The 21,304-nt window shown below is 37.2% G+C and overlaps 1 protein-coding gene across 1 annotated transcript; it reads left to right on the top strand.

The window, feature by feature from the left end:
* The first annotated feature begins 10,098 nt into the window (after positions 1–10,098).
* Positions 10,099–10,785, top strand: LOC143549328 (uncharacterized). Its single transcript, XM_077040243.1, has one exon. The coding sequence runs from the start codon at positions 10,099–10,101 to the stop codon at positions 10,783–10,785; it is 687 nt and encodes a 228-aa protein (XP_076896358.1).
* The last annotated feature ends 10,519 nt before the right edge of the window (positions 10,786–21,304 follow it).

Genomic DNA, 21,304 nt, shown 5'->3' with positions numbered 1-21,304 from the left:
TATCATGTTCATACACATAAACATACATAACATACTTACCTTATACATAGTGTTACAACCTGACAGTACGTGCAATATCCGAAGATCGTTCACGTACCATCAAGCAATCATTCATACATTTCACATTATCCACATAAGGCATACACTTATCTCTTAGGATAAGTGTATTAACAAACATGTTGAGTATGCACACAGCCCCGAAAACATAACACATAAATGGGGCTAGAAACTCACCTGAACACGGTTACGTTCTCCGTTGATCGTAATCCCTTTCTTCAGTTGTGCACGGCTGACTGTATAACAAGTATACATATCAATTTAACTATCACTACTTATAACATCTTTCTAGTCTTAATTACTAACCACAACGAACGGGGGTCCGGGGGCAGCGCCCCTGGCAGCGGGGTCTAGGGGCGGCAGCCCCTAGCAGGGTCCAAGGGGCAGAGCCCCTGGCTGGGGTCGAGCTGGCTTTAGGCGAAGTTAAACCTCAGGCGAACTTGTCATCAGGCGAAGTTAAACCTCAGGCGAACTTAGCTTTAGGCGAAGTTAAACCTCAGGCGAACTTAGCTTTAGGCGAAGTTAAACCTCAGGCGAACTTGGCTTTAGGCGAAGTTAAACCTCAGGCGAACTTGGCTTTAGGCGAAGTTAAACCTCAGGCGAACTTCGCTTTAGGCGAAGTTAAACCTCAGGCGAACTTAGCTTTAGGCGAAGTTCATCAGGCGAACTTAGCTTGCAGGCGAAGTTCATCGCTTGAAGGCGAAGTTGCCCAGATGAAGGCGAAGTTGCCCAGATGTCCGCTGTTTTGGTTTCTGATCAACATTTCGGGCGATTTTAACACCCTTGTTAAGGTTCAATACCACCCACTACACTTCCCGACCATTTTCGGTGGTTTATACACTAAAAGCTCGGATCTTTAAACTTCCAAGATCAAGAATCATACCTTTTGAGCTTGTTTGGATCTCGTTTATCTTGGTATCACCACTAATCTTTCTCTCTTACCCGGACCTCGCTCGATCCTTCCTTCTTTCTCGGCCCGGCCGGCGGCGGTTTTGGGTGTGCTTGGTGTGTGTGTATGTGTGTGTTTAGGAGAGTGGGGGAAAATGAAGATATTTTGGGATTTTGGGGGTATTTATATCCCTGAAATCCCATTCTCATTTAACCCATCTCAATTAATCCAAGTCCAAGACCCGCTCCTTCCCCGACATTAATCAATTACGCGAAATCACTAAACATAACTTCCTTTATTCATCATTAAAATTTTAGGATGTTACAGAGTTAGAATGGAATCCTTTATCATTTGGTGGAGCCTCCTATTTATAGCTGGAGGTGTGGAGTGTTGTGAAAAAAACTATTAGGCCACGTGACGAGGGAATATCTGGTCTGTCCATTCTTAAGCCGCCATAGTGGAGGTCGTGGATGCCTTTTTGCGTAGGGTCCATTGTTTAGTACTATTGTCTCCTTTGTGTGGCCATTGTGGTGGTCCCTCGCATACCTGCCATATAGGCGCCCTTTCTCTGTTGGTGCCTTTACGTGTATAGTTCTGGTGTTGCCAGTGGTCCTAGTTATAACCTTCTCTTACGCAATGTATTGGATGTATTCGCTCTGGTGTGCGCTTGCAGGTGTGTTCCTGGTTCATATCTAAATCTAGGGTTTTGGTTTTGTGGGGTTTTGGTGTTATAGAAGAATTAGGTGTTTATTAAGGAAAGTTTAGAATCTATTACTGTAGTTGATCCAGCAATTTTGTAGAGTGTTGTTCGTAGATGCTCTCAGCGACTTACTGAAATCACAAACCAAAGTTGAAGTTTGGAAGCCCAAATTACAATCCAAATTACTCGGCCCCACCCCACCCCACACTTGGACTTACATAGTCAATCACCCTTAAAATATACGTTTCATTTATCATAAAGAGACACATGGTTGTGACTTCCATGAGCCTTCTCATCCCTTTATAGCACACGACACGACTATTTTATTTAAACTTACATAGGTATAGGGTATGTTTGGCAAGGAGCTTTTATAAGTTTTTAGGGGCTTCAAGCTTCAAGTTTTTAAAAAAAACTCCTACCTAACAAAAAATCTTGTTTGGTTCAATGAGCTTGAAGCTTTTATATTATGTGAAAAAACTCTTTTTTTAAACGCTACCACTACTAGCTTTTAGCTTTGTTTGGTTCAATAAGCTTGAAGCTTTTATATTAGGAGAAAAAGCTCTTTTTCTAAACGGGTACTACTACTAGCGTTTGAGAAAAAGCTACAAGCTTTTACAAATTGAATTTACAATTTTAGTACTTGAACCTTCATCAACTTTTGTTAATTTATATAATAGTTACATATTTTACCCTTATTCAAAACTAATTACCCCCATGACTCTTTAAAAATCCATAACTTTTTCACACGTTAATATTTTTTTAAACACATTACATCATAAAAAAGAGCATTTTATTCTCTTCATTTTGAGTATGATATTGATATACTTCTTTACCGGTTATGATGGGCAACAAGTCGAGTCAGACGAGCTCGGGTCATGTTTAAGACCAAATTAGGGTCGGAATGAGTCGATAAAAAAGGGTTAATTTAGTTCGGTTCGTGTCGGTACGGTTTTGGGTCGAAAGAGGCCAGGTCAGAACATGTATCAGATTAAAACGGTATCGGGTCGGAAAGGGTTTCAAATCAAAAAAGGTGGGTTTAAAAAACTATCTATTTGAAATTACTGTATATTTTAGCTTTGTTTCTTGATTTTCGTCACGATTACACGCTTGCTGCCTTTGCACGAAGTACACGTCTGCATTCGGGTTATGCGTGCACTAATATCAAGTGAATCACGTACTGACACTGATTATGCGGTTGATCTCAGGCTAGGCGCGCACTCCGCCGCACCGCGCTGGCACCCAATTAGTTTTATTAAAAGCTCCAGCTACTCTGCCAAATATCTAAATATATCTAAAAAGTTTCAGCTACTCTGTCAAACACCTAAATATATCTAAAAAACTACAGCTAACAGCTATCAGCTTCCAGCCTCTAGCTACCAGCTACCAGCTTCTAGCTAGTTTTGTCAAACATATCTATAGTCTTGTGAATCATTGTCATGTTTTCTTTCTTTCCCTACGACATATGGTGACACAATATTAAATACTCTCGGATTTAGACAGAAGTTTTTTGGATCAATTACAAATAGATGTAACGTGTTAAATATAATTAGAGTAATTGTATTAACGCTAGAATAACTATTAGGTTTTGAACAACAGTGATTATTATTAGTTTGTTAATCATAATACATTTTTAGTGTAATTATGCTAGTTATTTGTATGCTTAATAGATTAATTTCATTTGTACCGTATATACATGGCCGATCATAGGATAGTGCGAGCCGAACAACCAGCCAAGGTTTGTAATTTTTGGTGGCCGAAATTTTATTTTATATATATTTTAATTTTTGTGTTATAAAATAGGTAAAGATCTTAATCATCTTAATTAAATATATTGGGTCCAAATCTTTTTTTATCCATCATTCTATTGAGCCCAAACTTAATTTAAAAACTTTAAAAAAAATCAAATAACTCTTTAGGACCTACAAGCACTATTATTTTGGCTCGACTGAAGTATTTAAATCATTGGGGCCGGCCCTGCCTATATATATATACATGTCTATTATAAATTTAATCAAATTCAACAAAGCTCTGCTAAGTTACACCCAGTCACACATCAACTTAATCGGATTTGTTGCGAAATGTGAATCAATTGATGAGAGTATGTGACGAGATTATTGAATGCAGCCAAATGCAAAGTCAAATGTGAAAATTAAATTAAATACATTGAACCTTTGTTTTACGTGAACTCTCATGCTTCAAAAAAGAAATAATCAAAGTATACTTCACAATATTATTAATATTTAATTAGGTTGTTAGAACTTGGTTAAGGAGGGTTGATAAATGTTGATTCAGTTTAATGTAATTTAAAATCGAACCATAATTGAGAATTTCGTTCATAAGCTTAATAAAACCAATTGGTTTCGGTTATATGATGGTTTGATTGTCGGTTTTGCATGTTGATTCGGTCTATTAATAAACAAAAAATTTAATAGATTTTATTTATTTCTCTTTTACTAGTTATGATTAATATTCATGGAATAAAATATTAGATTTTTTTTTTTTGTTCTTATTTATTGTTTGGATAAATTAAACCTTTAATTCTGGATTAAGTGGTGTATGAAAAATGAAATTTTGTGTTAAATAGATGGTCTTAATGACGATATTAACTATTTTCCACTAATGACGAAAGCATTATTTTATAAGACATTAATTTGAGGCCCGTAGTATAGTATACGGGTAATTCATTAAAATTTATAAGCTTTAATACTTGAGTGCAATATAATAAAACTATCATATATTAATAACAATTTACATTAAAATTACAACAATTAGAAAACAAAACTCTTTCAAATATTTTCAAATAAATAGGAAATAAGTATTGAATTAACAATTTTTACAGCATAGATTTTAGGAACGGTACTGTTGTGATAAATAAATTATAAATATTTTTAAAATAAGTTTAAAAACAGGTAACATTTAATGTAAATGTGATAAGTGACAAAATGTATAGGTTTTTATTAAATAGTATAGATATATATAGATATCGATTTCAATAGAAAATGCAATATGGGTAATGCAAACAATATTCAATTCTGTGTGATCTCGAAATAAAACACTAAAGATTAATTTGTAGAGTACCAGTATTAGAATTATTAATTTACTAGCATCATAGATATAAAGTATTAAGTTATGCAACATTAAATATTCTCAGCGTATCATATGAAAATAAAAAAGTTGAAGCGAAGGGTGTAAGCTATTTCCTTGAAGTGAGGTGGAGTGAAAGATGATAAAATAGGTGATGTGTTATAAACGTGAAGTTAATTACATAGGTAGTGTTTGTTTTTTACCTGAATATCTTTCTGGCCTCTTATGTCTGCGTCGTGCAGATCACGCGCAGACCTTTAGTCTTGCAGACTGTTTTTCGGAAGACATTTCATTAAAAAACATCTTCGCGCCCTCTTATCCTAGAAGACATGAACCTTCCTCTTTTCAGATCTTCTGCATCTTCTATCTTATTCTAAACCCTTGCCCCCTTTCATTCTACTTTCTCCTCCCCTTCATCTCCTCCCCTTCACCACCGCGACCTCCATTGCCGTGCCGCACCACCGCGACCTCCACCTTGGGCACCGCAATAGCTGTCGCCGCCACTGCTCCTCCCTAGCCGACCGCCGTCGCTGCTCCACCACCTAACCCAGCCGACCGCCACTGCTCCTCCACCTACCCCAGCCGACCGCCACTGCCTTCCTTTCTCCCCGCATCACCGCCGCCGCACCCTGCTCCGCCACCTCCAGCCCTAGCTGCCACCTCCACCACCATCTACCTTGGCATGCTTATCTCTTCAAGATTTGATAGTCTATTCACTATTATTGTAATTGTTCTATTATTACTAGTTTGTTGTTGAATAAAGTTTGTAGAAGAATTAGATTTATGAATGTGTTGTTTGATTTTTTGTTAAAATTGTACAATTATTACTAGGTTGTTGTTGATTAAAGTTTGCAGAAGGTTTATGAATATTTGTTGTTTGATTATTGTTAAAATTGTACAATTATTACTAGTTTGTGTTTAAAAATCGATTTATTTAATTTTTCAACTATTATAGCAGTCTACAAACGTTAAAAAACAAACAGTCTTCTTGTTGCAGACTGCAGAGGTTTGGTCCACCTCTTCTACTGCATATGCCTGTAGATATGGTCCACAGACTGCAGACGTTTTACCTCTTAAAAAACAAACAGCACCATACTCATTGCCTTAATGCCTTATATTAGCTCATTAGATTTAAATAATATAAATTCTATACAGTTGGGCCTCGCCTAATCCAAAAGCCAAAATGCTAAGGAGCTAGTGGTAAAGAAGAGATTTGGTGTTTTACGTGGTCTAGGTTCAATTCATGCCCCATCATTTAGTTTCGGCGGCACCATGTGATGATGGAGACTAGAAGAGTATGTGGCATTCACTAGTTGAACCCTTGAACTTAACAAGTTTTATCTCACAGAGCTGTCATGCCTTCAGACGTATGTTCACGGGTGTTGGCCTTATGTGAGGAAAATGTGATGAATTTAGTCAGTAGCCCATTTAAAAAATTCGTTGATCGTTCAAAAAAAAAAGAAGAAATCTGAAAGCCGAAATCTAACATGTGTTACGCTCTAGTTAGAATACAGTGTTCATCCCTAATATAGAAATACATAACAATGATTCTCACTGTAATTAGATTGCTTCGTTTTACATGTGAACATTGTGTGAGTATTTGGGAAATCTCACTAGATTTGATTGATGAATGGATATTAAGCAAATAGGGAAAACAACAAGTGTGACTGGTATTTGGATCGGATTGTGTATATATTTTCCAAATAGTTAGGAATTAACACTATGTTTGGTATGCTTTTTTTTCTTTTGGTGATTTCAATGTCGTCTACTTATTTGGGTAATTGAGATTCACTTAAAAGACCGAATGATAAATTATAATAAAAATTTATATGAGTTAGGATGCATGAAGTACATGCTTGATTAAGACTATTATGACTTCGAGCACCACGGAACATCAATGGTTCTTAAATGAGGTTTCAATTGATGTTTCCCACTTTTTTTTTGTTTAACGGCCAATAAATATAGATTGCCTAGGTACCCCGTAGGGGGTGACCCAATGGCAAAAGAACACTGCCAGCTGGCCCAACCCAACCGTACGGAACCCTTAAGCGCCTCCAAGTTATCTCCAGTTCCGCGGAAAACCCACCGCCTGAAGGCCCACTGGTGGTAAAACCCGGATGCCCTCAAGATCGAACTGAAAATCACAAAGATATCAGTTTACCTTCATTGAGTCTCCATTAAAAAACCCAAACTTCCTACCACTGTACCGCATTAGATGGATAATTGATGGCCTTGTTATGCTTCTTTGTATGTTATTTTCCTCCACGTTATTTGGCAGTATTTATTATTGTTTTTAGTAAAAACAAATGTCAATGGAATCGAAACCAAATGCAAGAAGTCAAAAGTTTTTTTGTCCGCTAGTAATAGATCGTTGGTCGCCAATAACAAACTCGTGTCTTACAATCAATTGTTAATTATAAAAATGGATAAGTTAATGTATTATTCAAAGATGGTTGGTGCTTATTTTTAATACAAAAATATAAAAATATGGGCTTTAAATTATCTGCATATACGATTTAATCGTTCACTTGTTCAACTGTTTAAAAAAAGTAATATTCCATTATTCCCACATGCTTTAAGAGAAATTTATATATATATATTTTTCTTTTGGTGCATGGAACATGTAAGTTACTAGAAATACTAGTTTATTAAATTTCATTAAGTAATGTTTACTTCAAACCATCTGTAATAATTAGTTTAATAGTTAAATTGGTTTTACTACTGGAGGATTTAGTATTTCTAACTTTGACATGCTTGTCAGCATTAATCGTAACTCGGAAAAATGTTTAGAGACAATCTAAACTTTTAACGTAATTTCTTCCAACGATCCCACAATAACTAAAAGCTAACCTAGTTAGTGTTTTGATGACATGGACGGTAGAACCACATTACTTTAATAGGTTCTTTTGCCACATAAGTAGGTCATATAATCAAAAAACTAATATGGTTAACTTTTAGTTAATGTGAAATCGTTACAAGAAAATATATTTTTTTGAGTTGAGATTAATCATGTCCAACAGATTAAATTTGATATTATAATCCAATAACACTTTATTATATACCAAAGTGTGCGTACATGGGGAGTTCCTTTCTAGTGGTAAATGGGGGTAGCTCAAGTCTTGTTGCGGGCAAAGTGATTTGATTTATGAGTAGATTAAAAGTGTACGTAGTTAAGACTTAAGATGTTAAATACTTAAATGTAATGTTGTAAAAATCCTGATTAAGCGTCGATTAATTTTTGATTAATCGTTAGTCGCCACTTCACTAATTAATTTAGGGATAATCGGTCAATGGTCAAATCCGGCCAAAATCAGGATTAATCGGCTTTCTCTGATAAAGTTCTGGTCAAAATCTGCGATTTTCGGTGAGTTTCCAGCCAAAATCAGCGTTCCAGCGAGATTACAACTAATTTATGCCCAAAATATGTTTGTGTATGTATAAAACTAAAAATTAGGTATAAAACTGTGTGCGTGTGTATATAAAACTGAAAATTATACATTAAAGTCCGATCTGATTAATCGTTTCCCGACTAGCAACTAGCGATTTTTACATTAATGCTTAAATGATGTGTAATTATTTTAAAATATTAAAACTACTAGTTTTAGAGCCCGTGTCACACACGGGATAATTCAAATTATAAATTACAAGTAAAGAAAATAACTACATAGCGTATATGAAAAATGTATTACATTTATGCTTGTATCTATACTATGTATACATAAATTGATTTTATTTATATCATAAATGATTTTTTTTAAATGAACTTAATAAAAAAAATTGCTCGTGCAAAAACGTACCCGAGGATGCTTCTTTTTATTGAAAAATTCATTCACAGTGTCATATATTATGAACCAATTTCGAAAATAAGACTTCTCATACGATAGTAGTTCTAACCACTGAGCCTAAATACAAAAGGAGCGTTACCTTTATTGATATATTTATCAATTTACCACCCATCAAAGGAAATGAGAACATTAAATTGTAACGACGGATGTCTTCAAGAACTATGTTTTTCTGAGCAATACCATGAAAAGATTTTGATAACTTTCATAGGGCTTCTCGACTTTGTCATAACGACAGTATAAAAAATAACATGTTAAGCTATTCAATTTTGTGAATATTTTGTTTCATTTGAGCACAGTTTTGCATGACATGTTTCCCATACAACATTCTGATCATCATTGAAAAAAAGAGTTAATGTTGACATAAATATTTAAAATTTGATAAAAGTTAGAAGCATTGATAGACATGGGGTGGCATGTCGAAATTGTTCGCAATATTATTATTAAATTTTAACAGTCGATGGAAAAATAGTTAAATTGTCAAATCCCGAACCTTTTGATTATTTCAAAAATTGATGTTAAAAATAAATTTGAAACCCGAATCATGTTTAAAATTCTAACTTTCATACTTTTGACATTTTCAAGTCAACAATTTGAACCCATAACAAATATGATGATAAATCTATTTGCATTCTCAAACTTTTAAAAATACTCAATTTTTACATTTTTGACTCGTAACAAATTTTGACATAAATGTAGTTAACATGTACCAAACAATCTATTTACCAACTTTTGACCCATAAAATCAAATTTAAGTTCCACAAAAAACCCGAAACAATCCTTGATAAAAAAAACTAAGAAATTAAAAACTTTGTTATGTCTGAAAGTGATTTGTATATACTATCCTTACATTTTAACATATATATAGTTTACTAAATTAATCAAAAAAATAAATGGATAAATTTAAAACATATATTTTTAATTTATAAATTTTTATGACAATTTACAACAACAACATAATAGATAAATGGATTGCTTTTAAAAAAATTGATTGGTTTTTAAGCATATATTTATAATGTAATTATTAAAAAATTACTTTGTAAAATGAAAGCATATTCGAGTTTTGTTTTTCTTTACAATCTTCTATAATATACATAGTATAATATGTGAATGAAAGCATTTGAAATTATATTCTTTTTAATATTTAAGAAACATGATTTGTCATTGATTTTTGGAAGAATTCACTAAGTATTTTAAAATATATAGTAAAATAATATGTTAATATTTATATTTATAAAAAATTATAGATATAATATAAATAGAGTGTAAAAGGAAAGTGAATAATTATTGATGTATTACATATATTAGGGTATCTTAGTTTTGGAGGGAAAAATAATTCTAAAAATTAACCGAAAAATAACACGTGTCACAACTATTTTACTTTATTAGAATACAGGTAAATATTACTATTACTATTATTTTATAATATTACAAAAAGAATAAGAAAAAGGCGGCTGATGACTGACTTCCTACCACAACTTAATATAAACCCACCCACTCTCCATTAACGCCACCAATCAACCGCCATGGCACCACACCTTCTACTTCCATCTCCAACACCCGACTTCAACTTCAACTTCAACTTCGACATCACCAGCACTTCCCCTTACGCCAACGCACCTTCAACCCCTAAAATATTATTCCCCAAAGAAGATATTGATATGGACTTTGCTTTTGATTTCAGCGGCCAGTTGGAACCACCGTCAATCTCAGACGCCGACGAGTTATTCGACGGCGGAATAATCAAACCCTCAGACCCACCACCAGTTCCACCGTCGAAGTTAGCTCCGGTGAGTTCCGGGTCAAAAAATTTAGAATCATTCTCAGAGGCATTACGTCGAACACCTGGAGTGCAAACGCTAAACCCACCTCCACAAACTCAAATTCAACCTCAAAACCAATCATCTCTGATGGGTTTCACGTGGTACAATAAATGGAACCTGAAGAACCTGTTGTTGTTCCGGAACACGTCGGAGGGAAGTGCGGCGAAGATAACGAAAGAAGATTTAAAAGCTTCAAGCTTTAGAAGCTGTGATGGAAGTGGGTCAGTGAGGAGGATGAAGAGGAAGATGTCGGCGCATGAAATGCATTACACGGCCAACAGGGCGGTGGCGGAAGAGAGGCGCCGGAAGACTTCCTTGCCGTACAAGTCAGGGTTATTGGGTTGCTTAGGGTTCAGTCATGATCTTCGTGATGTTTCTCGCAGAAGATGAATGAATTTTGAATTTTATTGGCAGCGTCAAAATCAGTATACGATAGTTTACGTCATATCTCGGGCTTGCTCATTAGTCTGTTAGTTTTTTAATGTAATTATTGAATTGTTTGATTTGTAATTTTTCTAAGATTGTTTTTGACTTTTGATTATTATTTGTTCTGTAGAGTTTAATGAAAGTCTTTATTCATACAAGATATATTTTGTTTTCGTAACTTAAAAGTTAAAGAAATATACGACTTTGTCATTTTAATAATGATAACTTAAATCCAAAAACTGGATTGACATACACATTTTGGAAAATGAGAAAAATTAATTAAAAATAGATTATAGGGTAAAAGTATTGTGGGGTTAATGGGTTGTGAGTTGACTGGTTGAAATATTGTTTGACTAGAACATGACTTGTGTTTTCATTTGGGTTAAGAAAACATCAACCATAATTTATACACACTTAAAATTGTATAACCCTAACATTATGCGTTTAACTCATCTATCTAATCTAATCAAACATGCATCACGTTTTTTTCGTCTTTAATACTGACTGGTGTTAAAAAAGAAAAAATTGCCTAAAGTTATAAAAAAATAATTCTTTATTTGAATAGATAAAAAGTAGGGGTGTTTATCGAATCGAATAACGGATTTTCAAGTTAAATCGAATTGAATAATCCGAATAATTGTTTTTTTGCCAGTATTCGTATTCGATTAAAAGTTGAACTATTCGATTCGTATTATATGCCCAATTCGAAATTCGATTCGAATTCGTATTAAAAATTCGAATTCGAATAAATTCAATTTTAATTCGAATAAATACAATCTAACTCAAGCTTACCTATGCCAAAAATTCGAAAACCATAATCATAATTGCAAAAAAATATATAAATTTAAAGTAGCTACAATACCACATGATAATAAATTCAAAACTAAACTACAAATAGTATAAATTCAAAATATTTAAAACGAGAAGTAAATAACACCCATATTAGTATAGGCTAGGAAATAATCTGGCATATTAGGTTTAATAATTTGTAATTGACATTTGTTATTTATGGAGTTGACACAAATAAAAAAATATTATATATATAAATATATGTATATATAATCTGAATTCGAATTTCGAATCGAATCGAATAATAAATCATATATTCGTATTCGATTAGTATTTGATTAATATACTCGAATACAAATCGAATTGAATTGGAATTTTTTAAAACCGAATTCGAATCTTAATAATCGAATTTGAATCGAATCGAATCGAATTTCGAATGTTTCGAATGCGAATCGAAATCTGAACACCCCTAATAAAAAGGCAATTCTAAATTTGTTAACTTAGTGTTTTCTAATATAATATAAGATTGCTAAATATAGATAGAAGATAAGAAGTTGATAACTATAACCGTGTTCTTCAAGTTTCCTTTCAGTTTGCTATTTTATTTATCTATAAGATGTATTCGAAATAACATTTTACATTTTTTATATCTTCACCTTAACAAAGAAAACCATCTCATCTCATAAATTAATGCCGATGACTCTTAGTAGCTGTTTATTCTTTACTAAAGTGATACAAATTCAATTCCTAGAAAATAATATTTGACGAATTTTAAAAGTAGATTTTGAGAAAGCATACATACGTGTGTGTTTGCCAATAAAAGATCGAATATCATAAATTAATACACCACCTGTTAAAATTTGAAACCATGCATGAACGACTTATTTATGTAAAGTAGATTTATGTCCATTATTCCGGAACCCACATGCATTGTTCTCATTATTATGGCTGCTTTTCTTTGTATTTGCATTTATGGTCCACCCACCCCTCCTTTTCTTTTTGCTCAAAAGCATATCATAATTCATACCCATCACAAATCATCGAATTTTATGGTACGTTCTAACGGTTGAAATATAGCCCTGCTTGCTGTGCGCACATATGATGTATATATGTGTGAACCCTCGGGTGGGCAAAAGTGAAATTGCACTAATTTTGACGTTATTTTACTAATCTCGTGAAAATAACGTTAAAAGTGACGGACGGTTAATCAGGCATCATGTAGTGGCGTTGATAGCCGAAAGACAAGGGTACATGCACCGATCAGCCTGTCCCGATGATTGAGTGCTATGTGCCTTATGTCCAAGGCTTGATGCAAAACTACTATCGAGCCGGGGGTCTCACCGGAAGCAGCCTCTCTATCCTTATGGGGTAGAGGTAAGGCTGTCTACATCTTACCCTCCTCAGACCCTACCATAGCTTTGCTATTGGTGGGATATACTGAGTACGATGATAATGTTCTAACGGTTGAAATAAATGATATAATCTAAGATATCGCTTCCAAATGCCAGGACTGAAGAGTTAATCAAACCCAAGTCCATATGTATGATGCGTTACGAAAAAGGAGAACTTGGTTTGATGTCTAACAATCAGGTATTAAGCTACGTAATCGAAGTCTGTTTCCTTAAATAGAACTTCGTAACGGCGCCGGGCATGCTTTTAGAATTGATTTGAATTTTCAGCATGAGCTATAGGTTTGAATGTTGGTATAAATGTTTGCTTGTTATTTTAGAGAATCTTTGTTGCACTTATAACTTGTGCATTTACATGTAGAAGGTATACATGTACGTAGATATTTGGTGCCAATAATACATTGTAGATAACTACATATTTTTCAAAACCTAACAATATATATATCAAAGGATTTTTTTAGGGTCCTGCTAGAGACATTCACCACACCACCCTATACGCCACGTATAGGGCTATACGCGGCGTATTAGGGTACGATCCGACAACTCTATGACAGAGCCAGGCTAGGACGTCAAATCGTACCCTAATACGCCGCGTATAGCCCTATACGTGGCGTATTGGGTTTTGTATATTATTGGAGCCCGGCTCCCTCCCCTCCCTCTCCACCATTTCTTTTTTACTTTTTTTTTTCATAACCCTCACCCTCATCCTCTTCATTCAACCAACACCAACAACCATATATATTTCCGGCGACGGACGAGGAGATGTCGGACGGTGCTAACGGTCAGTCGGAATTAAACTATGTTTCGTTTTATCTTTATTTAGTACATGTTAGGACATAGTTGTAGATGTTATGACAGAAATTTGGTGAATTGTTTACTTTTGAAATTTGTCTAGGCACCGACCGTTTTACGGTAACCCTAGTTCACCGGGCCTCCCAAACTTAAAATAGATTTCCCATACTGTTACCGTTATTGTTAAAATTTTTATTATATTATTACTATCAAAATATTAATATTATTATTAAGATATTGTTGTTATGAAAATATTATTGTTAATAAAATAAAATACTATTATTGTATTTATTAAAATACTATTAATATTATTAAAATAATAATTTTAAAATACTATTTAAATATTAATTATTATTATTATTTTAATATTATTAAAATAATAATATGAAAATACTATTATAATATTAATTATTATATTATTATTATTTTTATTCTAAACATATAATTGTTAGTATTAAAGCATTAATTTTTATATTATTATTAGTACTAAAATATTATTATTATTAGGTACCTGATGTACGCTAGAGATTCAGATGCCGGGGTTAGGCGGCGACGCCAGACGTTCGGAGGTACGTGCGTATAATATAATATAATATAATAATATTATTTTATTATTATATTATATTATGTTATATTGTATTATGTTATATTGTATTATATCAAACGGATGCTAGTTAGGTTAGTGAGTTTTTCTAGAAAAGCCCACCAGTGTTGTCGTATTATGGTTTTTTTTTCATTTTTTTATTTCCTTTCTTTTCTTTTCTTTTGTTATTATTAATGTTATTTATGATTATTATTAATATTAATTTTATTTACTTTTCAATAACATATTATTATTCAAAATTCGATAACGGGCGTTCAGTAGCAGGACTTATTTGGGAAAATTGACAGGGCGAGACGAACTTTTAAATTATTGGCTGGTTTCGTTATGGGCATCTTGAATTAGTTCAGTGGCTTACTTGGGAAAACTGGCATTTCCAAACGAATTTTAATTTCTTGGCTGCTTTCGTTATCGACATCTTAAATCTGGCTCTTCGATTTCTTCGAACTCCAACGGTCTTGACCGACGGTCACCACTGATAACCGTAGTTGTGTTCACTCAAACACATATCAGTCGTCACTAAGCTTAAGCTTAGGCTTGTTATTAGTTTTATTTTTAGTTGGGGGCATTCTAAGTTGATCATGTTGCGTATATTAAAGAATTATCGGCTTATATATACGTATATATATATGGTAGATGTGCGGTATAAGAATTCATTGCGCCGACATAACCAGCAGCAGATCGAGATACTAGTTTGATGATGAAGAGGTATGTACCCGCCTCAACACGGAGCAAGGCGGGTCAACCCACAAGATAAAGACAAGAAGCTTGAAATCAAGACATTATGAAGGCACTAAGCCAAAACCTACGCGCATGGCGCATATCACATATGCTCAGGCATCATATGCCCAGGCACCACACATGCTCAGGCATCATATGCCCAGGCACACATATGCTCACGCATATCACATATGCGCGCGGCGCATATCACATCTGCGCATGAAACATCTGCGCGTGAGAATAAAGAGAAGACCTCGCGCATCCTCAGGATTGGCGCATATCACACATGCACATAATCAACCTCGTCCTTATCCAAATCAGGATTAGGGCAACCCTGATTGTGCACGTCAGACAACCTTCCAGAAGGTATCTTTTTAAGGAATAAGAATATGCTGATGTTGACAGCTGCCAAATGAAAGGTCGACAACTCAGCATGACACATGTGCTACCACGTGATTACAACCAATGAGAAAGCGCCAGGTGTCCCAGAGGACACGTGGCGCAGAGCAATTGGAGGAGGCCAACAAGGCTGAGCCCAATCAGTGGAAACCCTAGCACTATAAATACAGCATCAACTCCACAAGGAGAAACACTCAATCATATTCATTCATTCACATTCAATCATATTCAATTACATTCAATCACAGACAGTTACAGCCAGTAACATACACAATCATATTCAATCACAGAGTATTCAGCTATCAAGCAATACTCCCGAGATTTCCTTACTCTCATATTATTATCTTCTCCACAAATACTTATTCTCACACCGGAGGGTTACCCCAAAGAGGACCCCTCTGTCCCTTTCTGAGGGGTAAGTTGACGGTGCTGTTCATTTTGTAGGTGGAAGAACCCAGATCCAAGAAAACCATCGGTGAAATAGTATAATCACACCCGAGGAAAGTAGATCGTCTACCAGTGAGTCGATCCACGTCTCTTCATTGGCGCCATCCACTGTTACAACGGCAATCAGATCTCATCAGATCTATATATAAAAAAACAAAAATCACCATGGTTTCTGGCGTTCATAACGTTGATCAAGCTCTGGAGGATATTGAACGTGAGGATGTTAATGAGGGACAACAGTTTCTGAGGGCGCAACGTGATTCTATGCGCGCCACCAGTAACCGTCCTTTCATCACAACTCCTCATGGCCAGACTGAAACTCCTCCAGACGATCTTACGTTACAAAATCTTGCCGGCGCGAAACAAAAAGGACCAATGGGTCCAGAAGAGGAAACAAATGATCCTAAAGAATGGCTCATAAACGATCAGCGGCGTCTAATGGACAAGTATAATGAGATGGTCAAGCAGAAAAAGCTAGCCGACTTAACACAAAGGCAAGCGCTTGATAAGCAAACTGTTCATGGAACAAAAAGGCCGCGCGCGCCGGAAGAAGGACATTCTGTTCACACTGCACACACTGAGTTCAGTGATGAAGAAGTGCATAGCATGAGGAAGACGCGAGATACTCATGCAGGAGGCTCACAGCTCCTGCCCACCACATCTTGCCACAATATGATCTTGGGTAGGGAAACGATTGCCCAATTCAACGCCATACCGTCGCCAGCGCACGGCGCATTGGGGTTCCCAACACCAACAGGTGTAACTTTTGTATACCGAGATCATTTGTGCGCAGTGACAAGTACTCCGCGGGAGGGGAGAATGAAACTTCCAATGGCAGACAACGCGCCAGAGGAATGGATTCTCAACCCGAAATTCCCGGAGCAAAAAATCACAATTGGCGCTACGATATCAGACGACACGAGGTTGAGAATGAAAAGGTTGCTCACAGCATATATGTCGGTCTTCGCGTGGCAACACTCTGATATGACTGGGGTTCCGCGAGACCTGGCGCAGCATTCTCTAAACACCTTCAAGTCTGTAGAGCCAATTGCTCAAAAGAAGAGAATCATGGGGGATGAAAATGCGAGGGCCATGAATGAACAGGTTGAGGACCTATTGCGCGCAAACATCATCCGCCCGATACGATACCAGACATGGGTAGCCAATCCTGTGATGGTAAAGAAAAGTAACGGGTCATGGAGGATGTGCATTGACTTCAAGGACCTCAACAAAGCGTGCCCAAAGGATTGTTACCCCCTACCAAACATCGATGCAAAGGTGGACTCCGTGGCGCCATTCAAGCTAAAATGTTTCCTGGATGCCTACAAAGGCTATCACCAGATTCAAATGGCACCACAAGATGAGGACAAGACCGCATTTAGAACCGACAAGGATGTTTTTTGCTACACAAAAATGCCATTTGGTTTGAAGAATGCGGGCGCCACCTACCAAAGACTTATGGATGCCGTTTTCAGCGAGCAAATCGGAAGAAACCTAGAAGTCTATGTGGATGATTTGGTGATCAAGAGCAGGGAGGAAAAGCAAATGCTCAAAGACATCGAAGAAACCCTTGGGCGCCTAAAGGAAGTTAACATGAAGCTCAATCCGAGCAAATGTACTTTCGGCGTACTAGAAGGAAAATTTCTAGGTGTAATGGTCACCAAGGATGGTTTCAAGGTGAACCCTGAGAAAGTGGAGGCCATCCTTGACATGCCCTCGCCATCCACCATGAAAGAAGTACAGAAGCTGAATGGTAGATTGGTCTCAATCAACAGGTTCCTAGCGAACCATGCAACCAAATCTACCCCATTTGTCAACACATTGAGAAACTGCTTAAAGAAAAGTCAGTTCAAATGGACTCCTGAGGCCGAGCAAGCTTTCAGTGAGATTAAAGAATGTTTGATAAATCTGCCCGCGCTCACAGCTCCACTTCCTGGTGAGACTTTGACATTATACCTATCAGCAGGAGAGCGCGCCATCGGCGCAGTATTATTGGTGGATCGCAAGGGAATCCAAACGCCAATATACTATGTGAGTCGGGTGCTGACAGATCCTGAGACGCGCTACTCCATCATGGAAAAGTTAGTTTTATCACTAACACACGCGTCGCGCAAGCTTCATAGATATTTCAATGGTCATCCCATTGAAGTTCTGACTGGTTACAACATCCAACAAGTTTCAATGGTCATCTCAGGAAGGCTGACAAAGTGGGCGCTGGAATTAGGCGAGCACACGATCGCCTATAAGCCCCGTCCAGCAATAAAGGGACAAGTCTTGGCTGATTTCATAGCCGAGGTCCCCGAAGAAGAGTTGAAGAGGCTCAGCGAGAGGTAGACCCTCCGCGAGCCAATGATGAAGAAAATGTTTGGAGATTGTTCACTGACGGAGCTTCAAACAACGAAGGGTCCGGCGCAGGCCTAAAACTGGTGGATCCAGAGAATCATGAATATACTTACGCCATCAGGTTGGACTTCAAAAGCACCAACAATGAGGCTGAGTATGAAGCCCTGTTGGCTGGCCTGCGCATCGCGCAAAAGTTCGGAGTTAAAAAGCTAGAGGCCCATGTTGATTCATACTTGGTAGCAGCACAGGTCAATGGCCTTTATGATGCCAAGGAGAACACCATGCCTCTATATCTAGAGCAGGCGAAAAAGCTCATCGAGCAATTTGACTGCTTCAGAATCATTCATATTCCGCGCAGTGAAAACAAATCTGCAGACGCGCTGAGTAAGATGGCATCAACCAGTTTTGATCACTTTGGCAAAGATGTCAGGGTAGAAGTAATGAGCAACCCGTCGGTAGTAGCGAAGTCTGTCCTGGTAACTCATACAACCCCTTCATCATGGATAACTCCAATAATGGAATTCTTGAAGGAGGGAAAGGTACCAGATGATCGCGCGCAAGCGAGAAAGATAAGACACAAGGCGCAGAACTATGAACTGCTTGATGGTACATTATATCGACGCTCTTATCTTGGGCCGCTCATGAAATGCCTAGATGCTGAGGAAGCAAGCTATGTGATCAGAGAGATACACGAAGGAATCTGTGGAATACATGCTGGCCCGCGCATGGTGGTTGCCAAGGCAATGAGCGCAGGTTACTATTGGCCTGGCATGTACTTGGACGCTCTAAAAGAGATCCAAAAATGCAAAGCATGTCAGAGCTATGCGCCAAACACCATGCGGCCAAAGAACAACTTGATTCCGGTAACCTCCGCATGGCCTTTCCACAAATGGGCAATCGATATTGTGGGTCCCCTACCGCAAGCGCCTGGGCGAGTAAAATTTTTGGTAGTGGCAGTAGACTATTTTACAAAATGGGTCGAAGCCAAGCCACTAGCAAAAATCACAGCCGAAGCGATGAAGCAGTTTATCTGGAGCCACATCATATGCCGTTTTGGCTTGCCCATGGAAATTGTGAGCGACAATGGCAAACAATTCACTGACAAGAAGATATCCAGCTGGCTCAAGGAATTGCGCATCAACCAAATTTTCACTTCAGTTTATCACCCTCAGGGGAATGGACAAGTGGAACGCGCGAACCAAAGCTTGTTAAATGGGCTGAAGAAAAGGTTGGAGGGAGAATCCCATTCTTGGGTCGAAGAGCTACCTAATGTCCTGTGGGCACACAGGACATTAAGCAAAACCAGCAATGGCGAATCCCCCTTCAGCCTAACCTATAGAACAGAGGCAATGATTCCAGCGGAAATTGGATGCCCATCCCATAGAGTGCTCATGATGAGCAAGATTGATAACGAGCGCGAACGAAGGTTGGATCTCAACTTACTTGAAGGGCGCAGAGAGGCAGCTATCATCAGTGAAGCCAAGTACAAGAAAAAACTGGAAAAATACTACAACCAGCGTGTGAAAGAATGCCACTTCAAGAAAAATGATTTTGTCCTTCGAAATAATGAAGCTAGCCGCGCGATACCCCCGGGAAAAATGACCCCCAACTGGGAGGGACCTTATCAAATCTCAGAAGAATTGGGGAAAGGCGCATATGCTTTAAAAGATTTGAATGGAAAGAAGATCCCGCGCGCATGGAACGCGGCACAGCTTAGAAAATGTTTCATGTAAATGTCAAGTTTGTAATCAAGGCTTTTTAAGCCATTATGAATAATGATACGCGCTACTTCTCTTAATGTGGATTCTATTACCTTTTGCATACATGTTTCACACTTCCCTTTATTAATTTTGAGCAATATGACAACATCGTATTGACATCAAAACAAAATAAAACGAAGTAAAACATACATGCGCGAGCTTCAAGCTCAAACGCGTTAAAGAGTCTTAACTCTAAAACGTCAGGGCCTTAGCCCAAAAATGTGAGCCTTAGCTCAAACAACTCACAACATCCATCCTGCATGCTGCGCAGCCTGACCATAAAATACCTAAACACAACTAAGGCAGAGCAAGCGCCAAAACATAGTTGTTAAGGTCTCAGGTCGAGGTCGCGCATAAAATTGTAATGGATATCTGAGTAACACACTGACGCGTAAGGCTAAAAAACTCATAATTCCATAAACGCGCGATAACGTCGCGCAAAAGAGGAATAATGAAAGCGCCAAGACACGTGTCAACATAATCAAGATATGGCAAAGTCACTTACAATATGACAAGGGTTAAGTATAATAAATCCCTTACAACCTTGTTCTTATTCCAACGTGCAAGCCTATCTTATATTCAACAAGCAAACATGCGATATAAAGAGATGAATGGGAATGCGCAAGATGCGAAGAAGGGAAAAAACAACATTTCATTCAAAAGCAGTGAAATTTACAAGTTTACAAGATGAGATACAAACTACAAATAAAAAAAAAAACATGAAGGGCTTCTCAAGTCTCCACGTTGACATCAGCCTTTTCATCATCCTCATCATCGCCCTCAGCATCTAGCGCAGCCTGCTCCTCATCATCTCCAAACTGACCGTAGTCAAGTTGTTCATCTTGAATGGAGTCTTCTACCATGACAGTGTCAGGAGCGGATCCCTTGGCCACGCCAGAGCCGCTAGCAACGCCAGCATTCGCCGCGCCATCATCGCCGCCACCAGCCCCTTCGCACTCGTCAAGTAATTTCTTTAGCGCGACGAGATCGGGCTGGTCAGCAAGCGCGGATATCTGCAAATCATAAGCAAAAATATGAGTACAAAAAGACTTAGAAAATAAGTCAAGGTAATCTCATTAAGGTTAAAATACCTGCGCAAGGATGGGAATGGGAGTGTTCATATACTTCTCCCCCATCGCGGCCATTTCTACGCAGGCAGCGTTGCTCTGATAAGGGTACTCGGATGGGTTCTTCTTTAACATGCAATATTCGTAACCATCCGT

The sequence above is a fragment of the Bidens hawaiensis genome, unplaced genomic scaffold (assembly GCF_021521415.1).
Source record: "Bidens hawaiensis isolate Kalapana, Puna unplaced genomic scaffold, B.hawaiensis_p1.1 tig00015542_1, whole genome shotgun sequence".
NCBI lineage: Eukaryota > Viridiplantae > Streptophyta > Magnoliopsida > Asterales > Asteraceae > Bidens > Bidens hawaiensis.
The sequence above is the reverse complement of the archived record's forward strand: the minus strand, read 5'-3'. Positions and strand labels throughout refer to the sequence as shown.